At 41.2% G+C, this 20,561-nt stretch overlaps 1 protein-coding gene across 1 annotated transcript; it reads right to left on the bottom strand.

Moving 5' to 3' along the window:
• Positions 1-393: 393 nt before the first annotated feature.
• HOXD4 (homeobox D4) lies at positions 394-1,622 on the bottom strand (the record flags this gene model as incomplete). The annotated part of the gene is given in 3 exon segments (XM_083353479.1): positions 394-599; positions 602-709; positions 1,184-1,622. Coding segments are annotated over 3 exon segments (753 nt in total).
• Between the last annotated feature and the right edge of the window lie 18,939 nt (positions 1,623-20,561).

Below are 20,561 nucleotides of genomic sequence, written 5' to 3'. Positions count from 1 at the left end.
CAAATGGGTTGCCTGAAGTAGCGCCTAGCTGTCTGCTGCCAGGGGAATTTTATTTAAAAATATTAATTTGATTTATTTATGTTTTCCATATATATATATATAGACAGATAAGATATACAGTATATCACTTTCTCACCACCTGGAAGCAGAATTTGTTTTGTTTGAATGTTTAGGTTGACTTCTGTCACTCCTGTGGTCCCCATAACATTTGTCTCCGCTGTCCCTAGAAAGCAGGAGGCGACCCGTTGGAAAAGTTTGTAAAGTGTTACACCTTGCTTTCCCTTTCACCAGGATGAGTATTGTGCGCTTTGTGAGCGCCTGCATTTGACTGCCTACATCCTGGGCAGCCTAATTCCGAAGCCAATGCTGGAAAAAGGCTTGCTTCCAAGTTTTCTATAAAGTGGTCAAATCCGTCTGGTGTTCCTTGGAAACAGTTTGTAAGTGATGACTGGAGGCGGAGGAGGAGGAACTGGATGTGCGGCCTTTGGTGTTGGGCAATTTGTGGTCTTTTTTCCACTTCATCCTTCGGTTCTGAAACCAGATCTTAATTTGCCGCTCAGAGAGACACAGCGTATGGGCGATTTCAATCCTGCGCCGCTGGTCAAGTACCGGTTAATAAAGTGAAATTCCTTTTCCAGTTCAAGGACTTGCTGCCTGGTGTAAGCGGTGCGGGAGCGCTTTGGTTCTCCTCCTGTGTAGTTTGGATTTACTGAGAGAAGGGGAGGGGAAAAAAAAAAATCAAAGGCAGTTGTTAAAAGTCCTTCTTGCCCCAATAATATTTGTAAGTCAATTTTGATTTTTGTTTTTCCCCCCCATTAGACTCTATTGTTTCTTTAGGAGCCACTGCAAACTCTTCTACAATGGCTATTACTGGCAGATGGGCTTTTCTTTCATTCCTTCCTTCCTTTCCTCTCTCAGTCACAGAGCAGGACTTCAGAAATCCTAGCACCTTTGTGAAAATCTCCTTCCCTCTCAAGCACATGGCCAAAGAGGCCTATTTCATCCCCGCGCGCACACACACACACCAAACCTTTATGGCAAGACAATCTCGATTTCCACCTAACTTTCTCCTGGTGGAACCTGGAAAGGCCTCTTTGGAGGAGGGAAGAGAGAGAGAGACACACACACGTGGAGGAGGAGGAGGAGGAGGAGGAGGAGATGGAGAAAAGAAAGGGAGGCTTACCAGAGTTAACGTGGACTTTCTTCATCCAGGGATACACCACGGCTGGCTGCTTGGCGGCGGCGGCTGCTGCTGCTGCTGCTGCGGGTGACCCGTTCGGGCTTTTGAGATTGGGGTGCTGGCTGCAAGTCCTGGGGGCAGGCACTGGGGGCGGAGGGCAGTGCTCCCCTTGCCCGAGGATGGGGCCCGTCAGGCCGGGTTGCTCCTGTCCGTGACCCCGCGCCTGCACCGCCGAGCCTTGGGCATTGCCGCAGCTGTAGGACTGCTGTCCGCCGTAGTTTGGCCGTGCGTAGAGTCCCTGGTGCTGGAAATCCGAGTCTGGCGAGGCGCCGTAGTAATCCGAGCCTTGCTCGGCTAGGTAGTTGTTCTGCAAATATTCCTCGCAAGGGGGGAATTTGGGGTCCACATACTTCGAGTTCACCATATACGAACTCATGGCCATTAATTTCGGAAGATAGAAAATTACTAATTTTCCCCGGCGCTGTCTTTTTTTTCCCCCTTCCCAGAGAGCCCTCCTACTTGCTGTCAACTGAATAAAGTTAGGCGTCCACGTGACCGGCCGAGCCAATCGGCAGACGCGGGGGCTCGATCACCGGATTTGTTGTGTGCACACCGCAATTTCCTCAAATTTCACTAAATAATGTACGGCTAATCAAGGGGACCCGCATGTGATCCGAGTCGTGTGCGCTGCTTCCCCCACCCCTCCCTCCCTCCCTCCCTCCCGCCCCCGCACATGTTTTGCAAAGGAGATGGGAATCCGTACAACCCGATGCGTCCATTTGACGGCCAACCCCAGCAGTGTGGCAACCTCCATTTGCCCCCCTCCCCCCATTTTTCCTCCCCTCTCCGCCCGCCGGCTGCCCCAGGTGAAGGGCGCCTTTTGTCCCCCCCCCCCATTGCCTTTTCTAACCTTTGGATGCCCTTCCCTACCTTTGCAAGGTAAGGCGCCGCGAGAAAGGCTGGTTAGTTGCAGGGCAGCCGGTGGAAAGAAGGAAGGCGAGCCGAGCACCGAATATCGGGGAATAGGGCAGGAAATCAGGAGCCAGCATCAAACGCCCGAGCAACACCGCCTACCAGGGACCTTGGTTCGCCTTCGTGGCCGGGGGTCAATCAAAAGTTACCCTAGTCTAGATGGGCAGCATACAATTAGGCAATGAGTAACTCGCTTCGGAGTGCTTGTCCCCAGCGTAAAAAAAAAATCGGTTTGGATCAAAATGCAACACACAAATCGGCTGGCACAGGAAACTATTCTGAAAGTTTGGAAGTTCATCTCTCTCTCTCTCTCTCTCTCTCTCTCTCTCTCTCTCTCTCTCTCTCTCTCTCTCTCTCTCTCTCTCTCTCTCTCTCTCTCTCTCTCTCTCTCTCTCTCTCTCTAAACAGTCACAACAAAAGAGAAACAAAAGCAAACCTACACCTTAAGAAAAACCTCTATCTAATAATCAGCTCGTTAGCAGACGACATTTCTGTCATAAAGATATGAATGTTTTCAGAGACACCCAATATTAGTTTGAAAAGAAGGTACGTAAATGAAGAGGGGAAGAAAAAAAAAACCCCTCCGCCAACATCAACATTTTATTCACCTTTCGCAAGTGGCCGCTGAAATCGAAAGAGAAGGTTTTGAACCAGCCGGCTAGCCTTTTTCCAGGTTCTTTGTGCTGTTGGTGTGAGCATGTTTTAAGATGGGATGTGCTACCAAAGGACAATTAAAACGCGATGAAGACCGCGGCTCCTGTTCTAGCGTGAGGCAGGCAGGTCTTCTCTCCCTTTACATCTCCTAACCATGAGCAGAAAAGTGAAGTTTTTGCATCGACCATATATTCCCCTAGAATCGAATCTGTGACTACGTAAATACCACACAAATTCGGTTCTACAGGGTATATATAGACAACGTAACAACATTCTGTTCTTTTCATAAAGGCAGCCACACTGTCCTGTTTCCAGCCCTCTGACTTTCATCCAAGGAATACACACTGGGCTCTGTTGGGGGAAAGACCTGGCATCATGGGTATGAAGGGAAAGATGTATATAATTTCATAGAAAAAACGAATGAACAAAAAACCCCCACAACTGGTGTGAACAAGGAACAGCGAGCAGGACATCCAGATTTCTGAATTACAGAGCTGAGCCACTCTAACACAACCAAGACTCTAGATAGCTTCACATCTGAATCGGGGGAAAAGATTTGACAAGTAAATTCCTCTTTGTTAAAAAAAGAAAAAAGAAAAAGAAAAAAAGAGGAAGGTATCCAAACTAATAAATAAATCATCTTTCATCATCAAAGAAAAGGTGTTGTACAAAGGGAGACTCTCTTACAAGAAAAACAGGTATTTAGCTTTGTTTTTAATAATAGGGGGGAAATATTTTTAAAGATTCCACTAGTCTTTTAAAAGCAGAGATAATATGTTTAAAATAGATATATACTTATATGGTCAACAAAAGCCCTGTCTTCTGGCTTTCAGACAGTTGCATTTATGCAAAGGGCAGGGCCGGAGGTCACCCTAAACCATTTACAAACATATCCCAGCATTTCATTATTTCTAGTTTGTCGACAGCAGCAGCACGCTTGAGTCCAAAAGTTCATGCATTGTGGCTGACCCATTTCTAAGTGCTGTCCTGCAGTCAACCTCCCTTTAGTTCTCTCTCTGGTTTGGCTATTCAAAATAATATAAAACAAAACAAATATCAGGATACGTTTATGCATCTGCGATCAGTAAGCTTAAAGGACTGCTCTATTTTCTTGTCTTGTGTGGAATTGTGAGGCAGAGTGCTTTTTATATCCAAAGGTGATTTTTCTTGCCTGCGGAAACAGAATTGAACTTAACAAATTTCTGAGTCCATATCTATTTCCAGAGTTGGCTGAAAATGCATTTTAAAGGAAAATCAGTGGTTCCTCCTACCCCTAACCCTTTTTGCCTATTAAGTTAAAAATACTGAAATGTACTCAAGTAGCCAATTCTTTGAACATTGGACACAAGAGAGGCCACACCTTGGAAAGATCAGGTCAAAATCACCGAAAGAAGCAAAAAATGGTATTGCTCCAATATTTTGTGCAATAGCATAGATTTTCATATTTGTTAGACGCTGTGACCTGCGTTTCACCTTATTGCACGACTTGCTCAGACAGGTCAAAGCCAAAGAGTTATTGATGGACAAAAGCGTTAAATATTCACCTCCTCTGCTCAACTGCCCCTACAAATTCTTTTGATCCACCAGTCCTTTTTGTATGCTGGTTCATAATCAGTATGCTAACACTAAGTTTAAGAAAGACTTTAAAAAAAAAGAAGGGGAAAGACAGCCTGAATGAAAGGGAGGTTTAAATTTTTTTTAAAAGAGTTATAGGGCTAGAAAACTGACCCCCAAACAAGGACAAAGCATACAGAGGTTTTATCTAGAGAAGAAAATGCAATCAATGGTTTTATTAGTGGTTTAGAGCTCTCAAAGGAATCCACAAAGGTAGAGATATACAATACATCAGTTTGAATTTTAAGAGCAGTAAGGTAAGTTTTTAAAAATCAAGAATGAGTGTGAAAGGGGTGGTCATAGCCAGCCACTTTAAAGAATTATGTTTAAAAGCTGATTATTATAATGAGCTAATGTCTTTCTTTTTCCAAACAAAAAGCAATGCATTGTAATTCTCAGTAGTTCAATTAACAGATTAACTCATTATGCCTCAAACCTCTGCAACATTTCAGCAATCTCAATTTTGGTTTCCTTTCCATTCACCTTCCCCCCCCCTCCACCTTTCCCTTTATTTTGGCCTCGCTTTTTTCTCTTCCCCTATCTCTCTCTCTCCTTTATTTCTTAAAACAGATCCATCTTTTTCTCCTATTCTTTGTTCCTCCACCCTGAATGGCAATTAACCAATTTTCTCTAAATTCATCCACCAATAATATCACCTTTCCTCTTATAACTCATCATCCTATTGCAAAAAAAACACTTCATTTAATCGGGCTAGCATTTAATTTCAATGTTTTAGACTGCATTACTTCATCAGGCTTCCAATTCCAAGCATAGTGGCTAGGCATAGATCTTTTCATTGAAACCAATGGGCCCTATTTCCAGATATATGTCTTCAAGCTAAAGAAATATTCCCAGGCACCTTTAGAGCCGGTTATTTCCTTAGACAACCGCAAAGGCTGAGTATAAGTACAATGTATTTTGAAGCCAACAAATAGCCCCAGCCCACTTCTAACAAGGTTTGTAAAGGGAGACACCATATAGCTTGAGCCAGTTAAAATGCCAATCCTGATCGTTAGCTGGAAAATATTGATGAGCAGTAAGATTATGAGACCTTACACCTGTGAAGCCCTGAAAATTACCTCCCTAGAAACTAAGATCACCATTTACAGTGATCTCTCATCATAGAGATGGAGAAGGATGGAAGAAAGCAAACGGATCTCCCTGCCCCAAACTCTCAAGTACAAGTAACTTTGGAGATACATTTCATGAGCCCAGCAAAGGTGAATTCATTCCTTTGTATCCGCAAAATGTGCAAAGCAATATTTGGAAAAAAAACCAACAGGTTTATTAGCAAAAAAAAGGAAGAGTTCACTTACTGGAGCTGTCTTTCCATTGTCCCGAACCTGTTGCAATTAAGAGAGAGAGAAAAAGAGAGAGGGTGAAGAAATCCTTTTCAACACAGTTGAACTGTGCTTGCTGTCTTTCATCTGCTTCTGTTATTGACAATTTAGAAAAGTTAATAGCTTACAACTCTCCAGAAGTATTCCTGAATAATGTTGAGATCACAGGGGCAAGAAATCAGCACACCTTGTGCTTTGTCCTGATTTTTCAAAAGGCACAAAGAGGAAGGCCAAATGAGATTTTTTTTAAAAAATAAAATAAAATAAAACATAGCAGTCCTGCTTTCTTTCCAAGGAGCACAGGAGAGCAACTTTCCTTAAAACCATTACAATTGCAGAGAATTCCTGAAGACCCATAGTCATCTCTTCTCTTGAAATCCTCTCTGGAAAGAATGTTATTCACATAAGTTGTTAGAGCAAGATGCTTATTTAACCGCATCTCGTTCAGGATCTTGTCTTTCATCAATTCTGTGCCATCTCCCACTTATTATTTAGAGACAATACATGAACAAATTATTTTTCTTTTCTTTTAAATCCCTTTATAACTTTTCATCCTTTGGTTTGCCTTATTCCTGTGGAGGGTTATAAAAAACGCAGAGACACATTTAAAGTGGGTAGCCATAATTGCGCAGCAGTAACTTTTTATCTCAAGGGAATCCCGTCTCTCTCTTCCCACTCCTCTCCGGTTTACTCCCAGAATAACAGGCCAGCTTCTTGAATGGATGAAAATAAAAGAGTCGGTAATTATCCATTAGCTTTGTCCAACGAAAGCAACGACAACAATAGTAAATGAAGCAATAATAATAATAATAATAATAATAATAATAATAATAATAATAATAATAATAAAACAACCGCGTGACTGTGAGCTATCAATTGAGCTGTATCTAGTTTTTAACGAGAACCAATCTTGATCCCGTCACTTCTTCGTGATTCTTTTGTATTCTACCATTTCAGCGAATAGACCTGCCCGCATCCAAACGCACGCTTCCAGGCAAAAATCGTGCTTCTGTCTAGCTGGGGGAAGGAGAAGAGACTTACTGTAAGCTTTCCCAGAGGGAAGAGGAATGGAGAAAAACGTCTCCTTGGAGTTCAGTTTCAGTCAGAGGACTCCTGCTTAAACACTCTTTCTGTCACTGCTCCCAGGAACGAAAGCATCTGCACTTGTATGCTCTTAAACTAATTTATGGTGGGAATTATATTTTGGCTTGTCAACTCTCAAGCCATAAAACAAAGTTTATTGGAATCACGTGCTTCGAAAGAGCCACTTAGGACTTATCTCGACGGAACAATAAATAACCTCCAGCTTTAAACTTTTATTCACTTAAATAAAGAGAGCCTACAAGAAGAAGTAGAAGAAAAAGATCAAGAGACGAAGGAGGGAGAGGGAAGGAGGGACGGACGGACGACGAGTGGGTCGTTCCAAATTTAAATCGTTTTAAAATAGCAAGGATCGCCGGGTGCGTTTGTGTACGTCTATGCACGTTTAGGCCAGGATTTTAAAATAATTGCTGGGCAGAAGAAAGCGGCCAAAATGGTGGTTGTCTAGCTCCTGAGGAAAAGTACGTGTAAATTTCCTCGCAAGTGAGTATCGATTGCAAGTTTATTTGGATGAATATGCGTAGAGGGAAGATGGGAGGAAAACGGAGGGAGAGGGCGGGGGGGGGAGGGGAGTAGGATTTTTATAAGTCCAACCTTCCTATCCCATTCTCTACAACCATCCCATAGAGTAACTTTTCAGCTCAGGGCTTCTATTCACATATTATGGTGGGGCAATCATCCATTAAGACTCACGAGTTTGTTTATTGAAACATTTAATGCTGGACCCAGAAATGGTTTCTGGTTCTTTCATCCTGGGGTTTTCTGTCTGCTAAGCAACTAGCAGAAGTGGGTCTCTTGGAAGAGGTGGGCTTGAAATCTGCAAGAAACTGAGGCAGTTTGTTTCTGAATTGGGGGTGGGGGCGGATTTAGACTAGTTGAATACAGATAATCGCTTGGGTGCTTCCAAGAGGGATGTGGTTCTCCGAGGCAGAAAGCTGGGTGAACTGTTCTGAGCTTCTCCCTAGAGCTTTCTCTAGCAGAACAAGAAGGAAGACCATGCAAGATTGGTTAAAAAAAAAGGCCAGGACTGTTCATCTGTCTCCTTCCTCTGCCAGAAAACCTGGAAAGCTGATGCTTTGGGGAGGGCTGTAAAACAATAAAAAGTCTAGTGGGGAGGAAAAGTGGGAAGACGTTGAACAAAATGGAGGTTGGCAGTAAACCCAAGTGAACTTGAAAGGAAAGGAGAGCACAGGAAGTTACAGGTCCTTCAGAAAGACCTGCTTTAGCATGAAAAGCTTCACATCTTCCTTTGTAGGTGGAACATTGAAAAAAGGAAACAAGTTCTCCCAACTGGACAAGGCAATATTTGTGGGTGGAAGAAGGATAGTAATCTTGTCCCAGAATGAAACAGGACAGGACAAATACGCTTTGCCACTGGAAAAAGGACTAGGCCAAAAAGATTGATTGGAAATGGCTTCCAGGGGCCCTCCTCTTCCCACTGTTGCCTTGAGAACTCATCCCAAGATCCCAACATTAGATGAGGTACAACCCCCACCTCCCAACGTAGACACAGTGCCATCCCTCAAGAGGCTTTTAGTTCTGCAGGAGGTATTCTGCATCATTCAGGGGAGCACAGTGTTGATGACCCCCTTCAAGGTCCAAGGATTATTATTATTATTTTGAATAGATTTTTTAAAAAAAGATTGGTCTTGCCACCATCAGCATGGGGAACTTTTCAAAAGTGTGTGGTCATTTCTTTAATCTTCCCCCAACCTGCTACTCCTCTTATATATATATACACACACACACATGGGACTACAGTTCTTACCATCCTGGTTTGATTGTTGAGTATAGTCCAATATATTGGAAGAGACCCTCTTTAGAAGTAAACACTCTTAAAACAAGTAGATTTCCATGGGGGAAAGGACTTCTTTCTTGCAGGGCTTCCAAAATGAATGGGTCCAAAATTAATCATGGATTTCGGTTGGTCTAGTTTAAGTATGACTTTTAGTCTGAATACTGTGGTGTATAGAACCTACGTTTACCTCTGGGTCCATCTCTATTCCAATTTAGTCTATTCCATTTTATTTTATTATTATTTTTTGGTCTTTTGGAAAGAGAAAAGTTCACAGCCCCGTCTGTTAAGTCCAATTTTATTTGATGAGATATCTTAAGGAACACCATGAAACAAATGGTCAGAAGTTGGAAAAGGCCGGTTCTCATGGTATTATTGTAATTTTTAGTAATAAGATAATACCAGTCAAGAAGAAAAAAACCCATTCTCTCTTTCTGTCTCTCTTTCCCTTTCTCTATTGTTAGATGGAAGGAAGGCTCAAGAAAAGGAGGACTTCTGTGCCCAATGTTTGCCTACCACCTGGAATGATTTACTCCTGCAGAAGGGAATGGAAATAGAGACCATTGGATCTATCAAAATGAATGAGACTTGCTTCCAAATGACGGAAGTAGAAGAATATAGATTTAGAGATTTGTCTGCTTGGGTTGGGCTGGAAGAATTAATGCACTGGGCTGAGAGAAAGCAGTTGGCCTGAGGTCGTCTAGCCAACTTTCTACAGTTTATTGACTGAATTGATTTATTGCCATATCAGCTATTTCATGGTTTTGGGATAAGAGTTCTGATCTGAATTCAAGCCATGATAGAGAAATATCATGGCACAGAGATTGGTCTCCCACCTGTATTTTGACAGTATTTTAGTACTTCAGCTCTGCTGTGACCCAAAATATTTGGAGGACACCCCATTAACACAAAAGTTCAAAAAGCAAAGAGCCAAATGAAATGAAAATAATAAGAGTTGAATTTGATCTCACAAATGATTTCAATCATTGTTCCCCCAGTCTCTTAAATAGAGTCTTTGGGCACCAAAAATTAACATTGTGCCTTAATAAAACCTAGCTATCACCCCAAACACTTTAACTGTGTTATTGAATCACAGAATACTTCTGAAAACCAAAGTTTAATTCTGGGGGGTATACTCTCATCTTTAAATGGATTGTAAACTTCCACAACTGGACTCTCTTAAGTAGCCCAGCTTCTGGTTGCTTTAAGTGCTTAGGAGTTGGATTGTTACTGCAAACATCCCTCCTTAATTGGAATTATAGTATTATAATCTAGTAGGTGTGAAGGACATCTGTGTAGTTCTGGAAAGCCTGAACTACAGAGATGAACCATTATGGATCTTCATTTGGACATTTATCAAATGAGTGGCAAGCATTTGGTAAAGGTGATTTCAGTCCCATGGAAAATCTTCCTAAATTGCTTCTGGTATGCTCCAGATTGCATGTCTTTAAAGGTTTGTGCCATTAGAATGTTAAGACTAAAAAGATGTCTGCCCGTTATTAACAATTATCTCTATGTGGGAGCATCCTTGATAATATTATATTATAATATAATATAATAATATAATATAATATAATATAATATAATATAATATAATAAATATAATATAATATAATATAATATAATATAATATAATATAATATAATATAATATAATATAATATAATATAATATAATATAATATAATATAATATAAAATATAATATAAAATATAATATAATATAATATAATATAATATAATATAATATAATATAATATAATATAATATAATATAATATAATATAATATAATAATATAATATAATATAATATAATATAATATAATATAATATAATATAATATAATATAATATAATATAATAATATAATAATAATATAATATAATATAATATAATATAATATAATATAATATAATATAATATAATATAATATTTTTATTTTTTTATTTTAATTCCATTTATATCCCGCCCTTCTCCGAAGACTCAGGGCGGCTTACAAGCTTAGCAGTAGCCTTCATTCTATGTATATACCTGCTTATTAGGGCTTTCACACACACCCCAAGCGGCATTATTACAAAGTCAGCTTATTGCCCCCAACAATCTGGGTCCTTATTTTACCTACCTCGGAAGGATGGAAGGCTGAGTCAACCTTGAGCCTGGTGGGATGTGAACCTGCACTAATTGCAGGCAGCTGGTGTTACTTAAGGAGGCATTAGCCCACTTCTCCACCAAGGCTCTTTTATATAATATAATATAATATAATATAATATAATATAATATAATATAATATAATATAATATAATATAATATAATATAATATAATATAATATAATATAATATAATATATACAATATAATATATACAATATAATATAATATATACAATACAATATAATATAATATAAATATATGATATAGTAAATATGGTCTAATATAATATAATCAACCTCCTGCAGATCTATATCAAGATTAAAATTGATAATCTTTCTGTCTGACATTCAGTATCTTTGATGCACGAACATTTATGTGTAGTAAAGAGTATGATACTTGTGAGTTTCTATCTCTCTGTAATCAAATTGCCCATGTGTCTTTTTTCCAGCAATGATAAATAGGTCAACAAGAATCCTGATGCTTTATAAGGATGCAAAATCAGTGTCAGACAGTGGCTAAAAGATATTTAGAATTCTTCTGAGAGGTAAGAAGAAGGCTTCATGTAATGCTACTGGAAAGCAGTTTACTCTTTGATTGGAGCGAGATGAGATGTCATCATCGTCAACCACCTCCTGTAAAGACAGCACCCAGGGCAAGACAAAGTCTTTTGTCCTGAGGCAGAAATCCCACAAGAGTCTTTCTCATTTGCCATCGATAAAACCTAAATAGCAATAGCACTTAGATTTAATATACCACTCCATAATGCTTTGTGCATTTTACAGTGTTAGCCTCTTGCCCCCAACAACCTGGGTCCTCATTTTACTGAACTTGGAAGGATGGAAGGCTGACTCAAACTTGAGCCACATTGGGATCGAATTCCAGACTATGAACAGAGTTTACCCGCAATACTGCATTCTAACCACTGCGCCACTAGGGCTCATCACCTTATTAAAACTGTAATAAGGTCAATTAAGTTAAACAGTTTTTGAAATGGACTGTCCTTTTATTAGAAACTCTTCCCACTAATCTCAGATGTGCCCTGAGTTATTGTCCTACTGAGGAAGTTGCACTCTGTATATATTTGGAGAACCTATTTATTCTGCCTCTGACCTTTGGCATAGCAATGTAAGTCCAGAGTCCAAACCTTGGAGTAGGTATTACATAGATCAGGGTTGTCTAACCTGGACAGATTTAAGACTAAGCATGGCTGGCTGGAATATTCTGGAAGTTGAATTCAACAAGACTTAAAGTTGCCAAGGATGGACACCCCTGATCTATGTAATACATATTCCAAGGTTTCAAACAACACATGAAATCATTACAAGTTGGGTCTGTGTTTTCTCAAAAAAGTTATGAAACCTGACAAAAAAGGACAGTATTTTCATCTGCTTTTTCTTTTAATATTATCTTAAATTAAAACCAAAGCCATTTATTAAGCTGTAACCAGAATTTCAGGAATCAGAATGTTTACAGAACAGTCTAAATGTGTTTATAGTTAAGAGCAGCTTTTCAAATCTGGTGCTCTCAAAATCTATTGAACTGCAAGCTCCATCATCCCAAACTCCATGACCATGTTAACTGAGAAGATGGGGATTGTAATTCAACACTTGATGAATTATAGATCAAGGAAGGCCAATCTGGAGCAATGGCTAGCATTGGAAGAACCAGGTTTAGATTTATTTTCATAATCATTTACTGGGTGACCTTGGGCCATATTACCTCTTAAGGCATATCTCCATGACCAATTAAAGCACCAGCCACACCTTTTGGTGCAGAAGCAAAACAGCCCCAATATAACACTGATGTCTACAGCAGGGGTTCTCGATTGCAACTTTAAGCCTATAGCTACTAATACATCTGTACATATACCTAAGGTAGGTCACCTGACCTCATGTCCAGAGTGACAGTGTGTCTTAGATTTTGTCCATATTGATGCTGTGACCTGACTATCATTCTTTTCTCCATTTAGATAGGCATCAGAGCCATGGTGGCACAATGGTTAGAATGCAGCATTGCAGGCTAATTCTGCTGACTGCCAGCAGTTCGGCAGTTCAAGTCTCACCAACTAAAGGTTGACTCAGCCTTCCATCCTTCCGAGTTGGGTAAAATGGGGACCCGGATTGTTGGGGGGCAATATGCTGCCTCTGTAAACCGCTTAGAGAGGGCTGTAACGCACTGTGTGCAGCAGTGTATAAGTCTAGATGCTATTGCTATTGCTATCGCGTTACCTCGAGAACCACTGTTGTCTTCTTGATTGAGTCCCTTGCTGTCTCTAGCATATGAATTGAATAGCTGCGCAGTTGTTTTTTTTTTAAAAAAAATCTGTCTTGATCCACCCAGCTGCATCAGAGTCCAAAGTTGAGTAACATGCTTTGCCTACTGCTACCTTGGGAAAATTAGGTGACCTGATGCATGCATGACAGAAGTATGTTTGGGCCTGTTGATAAGTATGGAGGTGATTGTTCCTTGGGTCACAGGCCAATCCTCTCCTAGCATTTACCCTCTCCTTCCTGGCTTTCCTGAGTTCCTTTTATATCCATCAGCTTCCTTGCTATGTTTGAAACCAATTTCTCTCTAGACTTCCCAAAATGTATGGGAAGAGTGAACAGAACTCTACCTGGAGACTGTTTGTGCAATTCCTGTGAATTGCAACCTGTTTGATGCTACACAATTACGTTTTAAAAATCCCTACAAATTAACTTATGTTTGTATGTTTGGGAGGCAGGTTTTCATGGGTTACTTTTCTTGACATGGGTTACTTTTAAATCTGCAAGATGACCAACTGGCTTATGGAAAGACGAGGCAGGAGGGCAGATAAACTAATTTAAAAAAACCCACAGAATCCCAATTTGAAGAGCTGCACAACAACATTAGTTGTCACCCAAAATTGTGCAGCTGTACAATAAATTCAGATTGGCTTCATTTATTTTGTAATGTGCACACTAGGTTGTTTTCCCACTGGCTGTATGAAAGAAAGCATAGCAGAAAAGCCAGAGGAGAAAACCACTTAGACAGTCTATAAGGATCAGTACCGTTGCACATCTGGATAGTAATAGGGCAGGTAGAAGTCAGTGGTTCACTCAAGGACAGACAGGGATGTTCTATGTCAGGGGTGTCAAACTCAATTTCATTGAGGGCTGCATCAGCATTGCGGTTGCACTCAGGGGGTTGGGTGGGTGTGGCCTGGGTGGGCGTGGCCTACTGGGTGGGCGTGGCTAGAGTGCGTATGGCCTACTTGGGTGGGCGTGGCCAGCTCTACATCTTTTGCATCAAGGGTGCCTATGAGGGCCTGGGCAGGAGTGGGACAGATCTGAGGGTCTCTGGCAGAAGGAGGGTCTCTGGGCCAGGGCCAAGGCAGTGGGGGCCGTTCCCTCACTGTTTCCAGGATGGCTTCGCGGGCCGCATGAAACCACTTCATGGGCCGGATCTGGCCCCCGGGCCTTGTGTTTGACATGTCTGTTCTATGTGGAGGTCCCCTTTTATGCTGATCTTAGTTTGAATATCCACAAGGAAGGGAGGGTGGCACTTGAAATCTGAAATAGGAAAATGACCAACTATTGTAGGGAGCAGGGTACATTTATTCTAGTGCACAAAATAAAAATATAAACTGTTTCAATCATGTTTGAGCTAAGATGAGGCTGCCTCAGATGTTCCAGTTGTCAGGGCAAATGAACAAAAACATCTTAGCCTAATCTATATCCCTGGGTTGTTCTGGAAAGGATGGATGGATGAAGGGAGAGAGGGAGGGATGAAGGGAGGGAAGGGTTTTCCAGTTGCAGAGAATGGCAATCCAATTCGGAAACTTCCTATGGAAGGCGTGATGGATGGTATTTGGAAACAGATTACAGGGGTTATTACTAAACAAAATAACACTTGCATTGGATCAGGTGGAGATGGCATAATCAATGACCTGTTTATTTCTCAAAACATCAAGGCCTAAAAAGAGGGCTCAGGTCCTTTGTAGTAATCCCCAGGTTTCAGGATAAAACGCCTCCCATGAAAATTACAGACAGTTTAATATTACAGAATCATACAGGGAGGAAATAAAGCAAATGGCCTGGAGGAACAGCTGATGTGGCTTTTCATTAATGTGGTCAGGAACGCATCATTAGCAGAATGTTCTCAGGTGAAAAATGGGAGGGGTTTTTTTTTTTTGAAAGGGCTCTGTTCAAAGCAATTGGAAGGTCTTCCCAAGAAGGTAAAGGCATGGGAGAGAGCCATTCCAGCAGGGAAGCCAAACTCACACAGAGTCCTTTGATCAAGAGACTCAGTCAAAATCATGTTGATAAACTGATATACCAAGTATTTGGGAAGCAAAATCTAGAAAGAGAAAAAAATAGGGCCAGTTTTTCTTTTGTGAAAGGTAAGTATTTTTCCCACCACGGGGGACCTCAAGATCTTTGAACTGCAACTCATCCATCCTGGAAAATGCAATTGACGTTCACCTGGAAAAGGCTGGCTCCAATATATCTGGAGAACACTGTTAAGGGGGGACTGTTAATATTTTCTTGGGGAAAAGTCCAATTGCTTCCTGCGTTCCATGTTTTTGGGTCTCCCCCTACTGGGAAATCTGTTGATCATCCTGTCTGGGGCTGAAGTGAAGACATCAAATGTCTTCATACTTACATTTATATTATTGCATTCTTTTTTATATACTCACCCATCCACCTACTTTTAACATTTTCACGTTATCTTAGATAGATACCCATTTACCATGTACGCCGAGGCTGCCTATTAAATATAAAGACTCAAAAAGAAAGACTCACCAGAGTAAGGTTCAATTTCTGGTGATTCCATGGGTCCATGTAAGGTGTTTTTAAGGCAACGTCATAGAAGTGGTTGCCACTGCATCTTCCAGGAACTTTTTTCAGCTTGCCAGTTTAACCTAAATTTTCTGGTGGTCTCCTATCCGACTAGTATCCAGTCTTGCTGAAGTTGCCTTTCTTTCAATCTATCCTATTTTTAAGGAAATCCCAACTAATCCACTGAAATAAACATCAGTTGGTTAGTTGGGGTTTTCTTAAAAATAGGACTTTCCTTCCTACCTTCCTTGGGACCTTTCCGACAACTGTGATGAACTGGAACAAAATTTTGTTTGCATCCATGAGGTTATCTTGATCTTTGATCAAAAGCAGGAAATAAGTAATGGGCTTTTGTAGCCAATGGCATTGTTAGAAACAGCCAACTTTTACAAAGCTGTTGGTAACCAAGAACTAGGAGTTAGCTCAGGGAGAAATTGGCAAACTACTCATACCTGACATAAATATTTCTTCCTTTTGGTCAGCAAAGTTGAAACCTGGGACTTCTTGAAGACACCAAACTGAAGGAGGTTTGTTTATTGGTTTCTATTCACAGCATGCTTTTTCCCTTATGCCGCCCAGCTACTTTCTTCCACCCTGATGCTCCAGATATGTTTCATAGCAAGTTCTAAATTCACTGACTAGCAATAGGTGATTGGAGTTCAGCCCAACTCATGTGGAAGGTAACCAATTTTGAAAAAAGCATTCAAAAAGAACTCTTCGATCATAAGAAATCAGAGATAATAAAACTCTGATTATGGTATTTTCACTTGGATGTCAAAGAGAGACGTACAGCTTTGTTAGATCAGTAGATAAAATGGGATCTCTTCGTTCATTTCTAGGTGATTTGTAAGAGTTAGCTTGGTGTATAGGGAGTCCTCAACTTACAAGCAGTCGTTTAGTGGCCATCTGAAGTCACAACAGTTTGACTTGGCTTGTCAGAAGGTCACAAAACATCACGTGACCCCAGGACACTGCGACCGTCATAAATAGGAGCTAGTTGCCAAGCGTCTGAATTTTGATCAATCTGAATTTTGGGGCTGTTTTCAATGGTCCTAAGTGTGAAAAACAGTCATGGATCCTGATTGACTTAACTACTGTATCACTAACTTAACAATCGCAGGGATTCGCTTATCAATGGTGGCAAGAAAAGTCATAAAACTCACTTAGCGGATGTCTCACTTAGCAACAGAAATGTTGGGCTCAATTGTGGTTGTACTCAACAGCTACCTGTAGGGTTAGGGTACCAAGCTAGAGACCATGAGACCATGACTTCTAGTCCTACCTTTGGCACAAAGCCAGCTGGGTGACCTTGGGCCAGTCACTCTCTCTCAGCCCTAGGAATGGCAGACCATTTCTGGAATCTTGCGAAGAAAACTACAATTCGCGCAGTTGCTAGGAGTCAATATTGACTTAAACACACCAAAAAAAGTGTTTTGTAAGAAATCAGCAAAAGTACCAGAAGATTGCCAAAATGCCAACAATTTAACAATTTATCTGGTTAATGTTAAAATCCTAAACTCAGATGCATAGTTTTTCGTGGAGATAAGAAAATGTTTACCTTTGTTTTCTACACCTGTATGGCATCTCAACATCCTAGAAAAATAAAAATTAAATCATGCAAAGCCACACTGCCTTTCTCTGATCTCCGTCAATCAGTATGGGCTGTCTAATTCTAGGTACAGTATTCTAAAGACATATGGAAACATGATGCGTATAGAAATTGGACACTTGATAGGAGGGCAGTGAACTGTCCATCTCACCTGTGACAGTGACTTACTAGCAAAAGGGAAGTGGTGAAAGGAGAGGTTGACTTCAGCAATGCCGAAGTTCAAGACAGGGCAAGTACTTGTGTCATGGCAGTGGAAGATGAACCTTGGAAAAAGTCAGTGAATGGAACTGGGGCAGGAAGACAGACAGGAAGGAGGGAAAGTTAGGCTAGCAATTTGCTTTTATCACCTCCTTTTGTGCAGGTTCTGCACCACTGCCCCAGTGATGATTGTGGCAAAAGACAAGCTTTTTAAAAAGAATGACTGCTACTTCCAATCAAAGGGACAACATCAAAGTCCAGGCAGATTATGATCCCCAAAGTAACTAGCTGTGACCACTTGTTTGCCATCTACAAAGGGGCAGTCATCTATACAGCCACATTAAACAGGCTGTGCTTGAGAACTAAGAAGGATAATTGAGAGTAGTTTAAATGGTACTGATCTAGTTAAGATCTAGAAATAAAGTATGATTAAGATTCTTTGTGATTGTAGTGAGGCCGAAGGTGATACTCCATTTTTCTGAAAGAATCTGATGTAATGCTACATGTTTGTAGGTGGTCAGAAAAGAAAGTGGGATATACCTCTAGCTACACCCTTCTTATCTATTAGTATTTTTTTATTTTTTATTTTAATCCCATTTATATCACGCCCTTCTCCAAAGACTCAGGGCGGCTTACAAGCTTAGCAGTAGCCTTCATTCTATGTATATGCCTGCTTATTAGGGCTTTCGCCCCCCCCCCCCAAGAGGCATTATTACAAAGTCAGCTTGCCCCCAACAATCGCAATTAAAGTCCACTGCACCTTTGAGATGCCAGGTTGAGAAGGTCCTCATTTTACCTACCTCGGAAGGATGGAAGGCTGAGTCAACCTTGAGCCTGGTGGGATGCGAACCTGCAATAATTGCAGGCAGCTGGTGTTACTTAAGGAGGCATTAGCCCACTGCTCCACCAAGGCTCAAGAGCCTTGTTGGTATAGTAGTGAAGATGCTGGCCTAAAAACCAGGAAACTGATTTCTAGGCCTCCTTTAGGCATGAAAGCTGCTGGGTAATTTGGGGCCAGTCACTCTGTCAGTCTAATCTACCTGAATGGGAAAAACAGGAGACTGAAGAATGAAATATATTTGGTACCTTGAGATTTTATTTTATTTTATTTTATTTTATTTTATTATTTTATTATTTTATTTTATTTTATTTTTTATTTTATTTATTTTATTATTTTACTTTATTTTATTCTATTAATTTTATTAATTTTATTTATTATTTTTTATTATATATGTACACACATACAAACACACATATGCACACACGAGTGCACGTGCACGCGCACATACAAACACAATAATATTAATTCCTTCACATGTGTTATATAACAGTTATCAACCCAATCAGTGTCATGCTGTGGGGTGTGGGGTACACTGGTTAGTGAAGGTGGAAATTAAAGTCCACTGCACCTTTGAGATGCCAGGTTGAGAAGGCTATTAATATGGCTGGCTTGGCTATTAATTACACAAGACTCCCACTTAGTCCCAATTCAGTCCTATGGGATTTGCTTTCAAAGGAACCTTCATAATGTTTTGATTGACAAACAGTGATGTGAGTCCAATATCTTTCTTTGGCAGATTAGTTTAGGACTTAATCAAGAGAAATGGGAAAATCCATGCATTTGCATTTACTCAGAAGCATGTGCTGTTGGGATTCATTCTCATAGTTCTCTTGCAGATAAAAGTTTGCAGGGCTATGTTCAGTAGCGCTGAATCCAATTACTGGTATTAAACCATGGCTTGTTTAACAATAGTTTATTGAATAAACCATAATTGAACTGAATTCATAAACATGTGAAGTCAACACAGAGTGATATGGAAACCACAATTCCTCGGTTCATATAACCTGTTAAACCAGGAGCAAATCAACCATATTATTGCTAAGCACATTGTGCTTTAGATTGTAAGCCGCCCTGAGTCTTCGGAGAAGGGCGGGATATAAATGGGATTTAAATTAAATTAAATTAAATTAATCATTTATCATGAGTGACTCCATCCTTAGGTGTATATTTTTTGTTGTTGTTAGTTGCGAAGTCGTGTCCGACCGTCAACAAGTCTCACAGAGTTCCACAGGCCTTACTTTCAAGCAAGTGTGCACGGGGTAACCTTCTATCTCTAGATGAGGGCCAAGAAATATAAACTGGATTGAAACTAGGTCGTCTGCCTCAGTTTCTCCATTTTTTTCCCCCTGAAATAAACCTGCATGGTTTTTTTGTTTTGTTTTTGTTTTGAGAAGGCTGACAACAGCAGAGATTCTGATAAAACTACGATTCCCAGGTCCGTAGGTCAGGGGTCTTCAAACTTGGCCCTTTGATGACTTGTGGACTTCAACTCCCAGAATTCCTCAGCCTGGCTGAGGAATTCTGGGAGCTGAAGTCCACAAGTCATCAAAGGGCCAAGTTTGAAGACCCCTGCCGTAGTTTGTTTTCGAAAGGTAAGTTTAAGCATGAAGCTTAGGGGGGGTGGGCTAAACGTACATGCCATCTTGATCAATTCGCCCCCCCCCCGCTCCCCTATTCGATCTCTAGGAATAGAGATCTTGTGTTTTCCGTCGCGGATGGGATATTTGGGGAGAGGGACGGGTTCTTTAGAACAGCGTTTCCCAACTTTAGGAACTTGAAGATGCGTGGACTTCAACTCCCAGAATTCCCCAGCCAGCATAGCTGGCTGGGGAATTCTGGGAGTTGAAGTCCACGCATCTTCAAGTTCCTAAGGTTGGGAAACACTGCTTTAGAAGCCCGAGCCCAGTAGACAAGTTTCTAATGGCCGGCCGCGCAGCGCACCCTTGAGGAGCTGCCGCTTCTGCTGTTGCGGTCCGCGGGATCCTGTGACCGAGTCGAGCCAGGCCACCGCGGCTCCTGCTCTCGGGGGGGGGGGGAGGAGGAGGAGGGGGAGGGGGGGGCGAGGGCAAGGCTTCCGAGCCAGGCGCTGCAGGCTTGTCCTAGAGCGCCTTCTCCTGGACAAGAGAGGGGACTCTCTGAGAGCAAAAGGCCGGCGGTGGGGAGGGGGCGGAGGTCTCCTGGTGCCGGGTTGCCGGTTCTGGGGGAGGGGGGCGTGAGGTTGGGGGGGTGGGGTGGGGCGGCGGGCGGAGGAGGGGCTCAGAGGAAATTGGCAACTGTTTGCGGCAGGGATAAGAATCCCTTCGGGGAAA

The sequence above is a fragment of the Vipera ursinii genome, assembly GCF_947247035.1.
Source record: "Vipera ursinii genome assembly, chromosome: 1".
Lineage (NCBI taxonomy): Eukaryota > Metazoa > Chordata > Lepidosauria > Squamata > Viperidae > Vipera > Vipera ursinii.
This window is presented reverse-complemented; position numbering and strand designations above follow the sequence as displayed.